Here is a 5,292-nt window from a genome sequence, read left to right as displayed (position 1 = left end):
AGATAGATAGATAGATAGATAGATAGATAGATAGATAGATAGATAGATAGATCTCCACTGTAACTACATATTAATCATTCAGACAGTGTTGCCCATCTCCACGTCCAACGCTCAGCATGAAATCCCCTCAGTGCTGAAGTTTTCCTCCTAACTCCGTTTGACCGCTCTGAAATTGCCCAGTTATGTGTCAAACTGACATAAAATGGTCCAGAGTTAACATTTCCTTCGCTCGGTGGTGCAGCAGCCCTTCTCTAGCCATTTTCCCCTCTGCGATGTCTGCGAGATAAAGCTGCACCTGCCTGCTCATACTAAAGTTCACACACACTTGCATGTACAGTAACGTGGGTCAGTTTGCTTGTGGGCGAGCTGGTCTTTGCAATGTTTGAATAATGTGTTAGCCATCGGCTATCACTCGGTCGTCATGTGGAGCTGACAGGGAGCAGCGGCAGGTGGTGGTGAGCGGACCGACACCCTGCAGAGATCTGACAGGACACAGCTTTGATTCCTCATCAAGTCCTTTATGCTGAATTTACAGTCGTCCTCAAGTGTATTCAGACCCGTCCATTAAAGAAAAAACAAAATCCACACTAGTCACTCAAATAACTAGAAACTGAAAAAAGTAATAATAAATAAAAATTTGCTAAATTATAATTTAGAGAAATAAAACGGTGCTTTTGAATTGTGGTTGAAAAGAATATTTTTTTTTTTTTTTAAATGTCTAAATTAGAGCACTTTGCTGATGAGCAGTGAAATCAAAACACGTGTCAACAGGTGCAGAGGTAATATATTTCTGTTGAACCACAGTTCAAAAGCAACGCCACGATTTTAATTAAAATGTTTATTTATGATTACTTTCATCAATTTCAACTTATTTCAGTGATTATTTTTTTCCTTCTTTAACAGGAGGATATGAATACATCTGAGAACGACGGTGCCTTACGATGGTTCAGGTAATTTTTCTCTGAAAATCTTCCACTGCTTTATCTCTTTCTCTTCCATTTGGGATCAGAGTAGTTCTCAACAAAGAGTTTGAATGCAAGCTAAAGATTTAACCCAGAATTATTATTTATGAAAATTAAAAATCTAAACGGCACAAGTTTTCTCAAGCTGCTAGTCTTTTCTTTCTTCTTCCTATGCCAAGCTCATTTATGTTTAGAATACAGAGTACAGCATCAACATCCTTATTTAACTCTTGGGCTGAAAGAAAATTTGCATTTCCCAAAAACAATATAATAATCTATCTAACCATTACTGTTTCGTCGGTTTGTGTTCTCTGCATCTTCGGCGTAATGTTTTGTTTGGTGTGGCTGAGTTCATGACGCTTCCTCACACTGGAGGCGCCTTTATGCAAACAGACGAGCACAGAGCTAAGCAGCAAACCTAAAGAGTCCGACGCTGTCATCAGCCGCTCATGAGCAGGATCCTCACACGCTCCGTGCACACTGAGACGTTCCCACTTATGGCGGGGCTCACTTTATATTCAGTACATTCTGGCTTGTTTCCAAGGAGCCGGCGACAGCTCCAGAGAAGGTTTAACAAGTGTTTAATGAGCGATGATGCAACTGGTGCCGTGGATTTTGTGCTAATAAATGTTATTTTTTCTCTACAGTACTTAAAAAAAAAAGAAAGGAACTGGCTCGGCTCTGCAATAATAACACCACCACAGTAAATCTAATTTATGCTGCTGAAAAGATGAGGCTATCAGATGCAGGAATATAAAACCTTAAGCACCAACTGAATATTTACTCCACATATCACATAGGAAAGAGGACAGACTGAGTGTACAGCATGTTGATCACTACACAACTAGGTGATGGTTTTCATGCAACACAATGCTGCTTTGAACAGTCAATTAATTGCGGTTAATAATTTAAATGATTAAAAATATATAAAGCAAAAGGCAAAGGACATGCGGTTAAACAACCATAAAGTGTTTTGTAGATGAGCTGTAGCACCAGATGGAGCCTCTGACTGTTCACTGTGACGGAGTTACAGGTGTGTTTGCTGACCACACTTGAGGATTCTGTGAGCTGTTGCAGTCATACTGGTGAGCTCTGATGTAGGTGTGAACTTCTGTAATTCTCAATCAGACTTCTGCACCTGTTGGCAGGTGTTCTGATTCCACTGCTCATCAGCAAAGTGCTCTAATTTGTCGGGGAGAGTTTTTTTTTTTTCATTTTTCTTTTCAACCACAATTCAAAAGCAACGTCTTATTTCATTAAATCATAATTTAGCAAATTTTTATTTATTATTACCTTTTCCAGTTTCTAGTTATTTGAGTGTGAATTTTGCCTTTTGAAGCGTGTGAACACATCTGAGGACATTTTCGAGGAGGCAGTAAATACTGACAGGTTTCCTGGACTGAACAAGTTGCTGCAGCAGTATTTCTGCATTTGTGAGGATCTGTTCACGCTGAGCAGCTGTTTCCAGCAGCTGGACTAACTACAGTAAACAAGTCACTCCATCGTGAATATCAGGCGTGAGGATTGTTTTCACATCAAACTGCTGTGAAGAGATTAATAACGTTACAGCTTGTTGTTGTGGTTAATACTTTAGATTTCATGAGAATTTTGGTGATTTAATAACTCAGTAACCTGGTGCTCATCTGTTCTTGAAGTTTTGAATGGAAACAAGCTGATTAAGTGTGACTAATTTAAAAACGGTTTCATCAACATACGGAAAAACCTTCACTGTGTTTTATTAATTTCAATCAGTGATTGGTTGCTAAAGTGGCCGACGAGCAGTTAAGAAAATTATTTTAAATTTGTATCCCTAATTTAGGGCTGCAGGTGGATCGGTGGTTAGCACCGTCGCCTCACAGCTAGAAGGTTGCCGGTTCTCGTCCCAGTGAGGACACCCGGGATCTTTCTGCGTGGAGTCTCCATGTTCTCCCCATGCAGTGTGGGTTCTCTCCAGGTTCTCCAGCTTCCTCCCACACAGTCCAGAAACATGTTGAGGTTAATTGGTGATTCTAAATTGTCCGTAGGTGTGAATGTGAGTGTGCTTGGTTGTCTGTCTCTAAGTGTAGCCCTGTGATAGACTGGTGACCTGTCCAGGTGAACCTGCCTTCACTCTGAGTCACCCCATGACCCTAGTGAGGATTAAGGTGTAGAGATGATGGATGTATTGATCCCTAATTTAAAGTGAATTCAGATATTATCTAATTTTTAAACTGAAGTTTTAAAGAGAAACCCAAACCAACTGGTTACATCATTTGTAGTTTATCAGGCAAAATTAAAACACTAAATCAACATCAGGATTACAACTACACAACCATTATGCACCTGCAAGAGAATTACTGTAAATGAAATTAGATTCTACGCTCTGCAATAAACGCCCCTCTTAGAGGAGGAATGTATGAAGCACACAGCTCCAGTAGGACTCACACCATAAAGAGGGAGGTTGGTTTGTCCTGCTGCTACCAGCAGATCCTCGTTAAAACAGGTAGTGAAAAGCAAGATGTCTGCAACAGCTCAGAATGAACGACAACACGTCTCCATGCTTCATCCCAACAACCTGCTGGGTCACTTCGCTAATCCTGCCAACAAACCCAATTCCAGTTTTTAATTTCATACTCTGAGATGCCTCCGATGACTGATTTAACTTCAGCGTTTTCTTGGTTTGCTGTGTTTTCCTCCACAGGGTGTCATAACAGAAGTAAAACAATTAGGCGCCTGTAATGATGCCGGTCCGGTGTGACTGCACGTCAGATCTCTGTTTACTGGAATGGCTGCTGCTGCTGCCGCTACGTCTGCCTCATTTATCTCCTCCCCTGCTCATTCCTGCAGCTGATTTGCAAGCAGTGTCATGTTATATTTATGAGTGAGAGCAGGTCTCACTGCAGGACCACAGCAATGTGACAACAGGGTCTAATGAGAAATGAAAAATGTTCAGTGGAGAGAAATGGTTTGTTTGCTGACGTGGAAAGTTGTTTTTTTTTGTAAGCAAGCTAAATGAACACATAAACAAGCAAGGTGAGGAAGAGCAGCACGCTATTATCTCGCTGTCAACACAACTGGTCTTCAGGAAGCTCTGCACATCTGCAAACCAATCTGGAGGTGATCAGCTACACTGCAGCAAAGCTTGTGCTCTGTACTTATGTCAAGAACTAATCTGCATTTACTGCAGAGGAGGAGGAAAAGGCATCAGTGTGTGCTGACTGATCTGCCTGATAAAACCGTCAACTGGTGTTTTAATCATCTCCAAGTCGACAAAAATCATCACCTCCAGCAAACCTGTTGAATTTGACCTTGTGTTTCTAAAGTTACCGGACACACAGCTACCTCTACATCCCCCATGAAACTTGGATTAGATCTACAAAGTGACTCTCTTTTGTTTTAAATTAATCTCAAAGGGACATTTGACGTGCAGAGAGATTAGAAGAGGTGAAGTGAAGACACGGTGAGCGCTCCCCTCGTCTCCTCTCAAACACAAAACCCAGAATGAGTCACAGCATCCAGCCAAGGATCCTTGACATGAGGAGGTTAAGCAAAAACAGAACGCTTACAACAAAGATCACATCGGTTCTGTCTCCAAAAGAAAAGAAACTTCAACAATGGCAGCGAGAGTGAAGGTCGGCTTCATGCTCTCAGCGGCAGAAAACGTTCCACGTTGTGAGAAATGTGTGCCGTGGGAGGCTAAAGTTTTAGGAGAGGAGTGAAAAAAGATCTTGTCAGGGTCAGCGTGTTGGAGCGCTTGTCCTTCATGTTGTCTTTGAATTTCAGAACTAATGTTTAATCAAGCTGTTGGGTGTCACAGGAATCCACAGGGTGTCAAACTAATTAACAGACCTGTCCTTCAGCTGAAGGACCAAACAGCAAGCACCCCTGACTTTGGAGGGTTATTTTTTTTTTTTGCGTAGATGTCTTTATGTCTTTAGCACTCACATGCAACACTTCTGTGAAAAGCTTCAGGTGTTACTCACTGAAAGCGGCGATGGCCAGGACGATGGTGACCATAATGGACACCCAGGACACCCACAGAGCTTTCTTGCGGTAGCTCTGTGCTTCGTGAGGCTTCAGGCGCATGCTGCTCTCCAGAAGACCTGCAGACAACAGGACAGGGCTCAGTGACCCACAGCGAGCAAACACAAGAGAGAGCGGAAACAAAAGGAGGCGGTTTCACTCAGATTTAATAGCTTTGAGGCTCAGTTGTCACAACAATAGCAGCACGAACTGAGAGTTATTCAACTGACTTAAATAATTAATGAGGAGAAAACATGAATTTGTGCAAAATCATATGATTGATGTGTTTTTTAGCAGTTTATGTAGAAGTTATCTTTATCAGCAAAAT

General features: G+C 41.6%; 1 protein-coding gene across 1 annotated transcript in view; it reads right to left on the bottom strand.

The window, feature by feature from the left end:
- The window catches only part of LOC103367750 (transmembrane protein 163-like), a 26,311-nt gene that overhangs the window by 18,638 nt on the left and 2,381 nt on the right, over positions 1 to 5,292 (bottom strand). The window contains exon 2 of the mRNA XM_008295877.1: positions 4,925 to 5,044. Coding sequence (XP_008294099.1) covers positions 4,925 to 5,044 — 120 coding nt within the window. The remainder of the gene's footprint in view (positions 1 to 4,924; positions 5,045 to 5,292) is intronic.

The sequence above is a fragment of the Stegastes partitus genome, unplaced genomic scaffold, assembly GCF_000690725.1.
Source record: "Stegastes partitus isolate 25-593 unplaced genomic scaffold, Stegastes_partitus-1.0.2 Scaffold1081, whole genome shotgun sequence".
Classification (NCBI taxonomy): domain Eukaryota; kingdom Metazoa; phylum Chordata; class Actinopteri; family Pomacentridae; genus Stegastes; species Stegastes partitus.
Note: the sequence above shows the minus strand (reverse complement) of the source record. Positions and strands in the feature narration are given on the sequence as shown.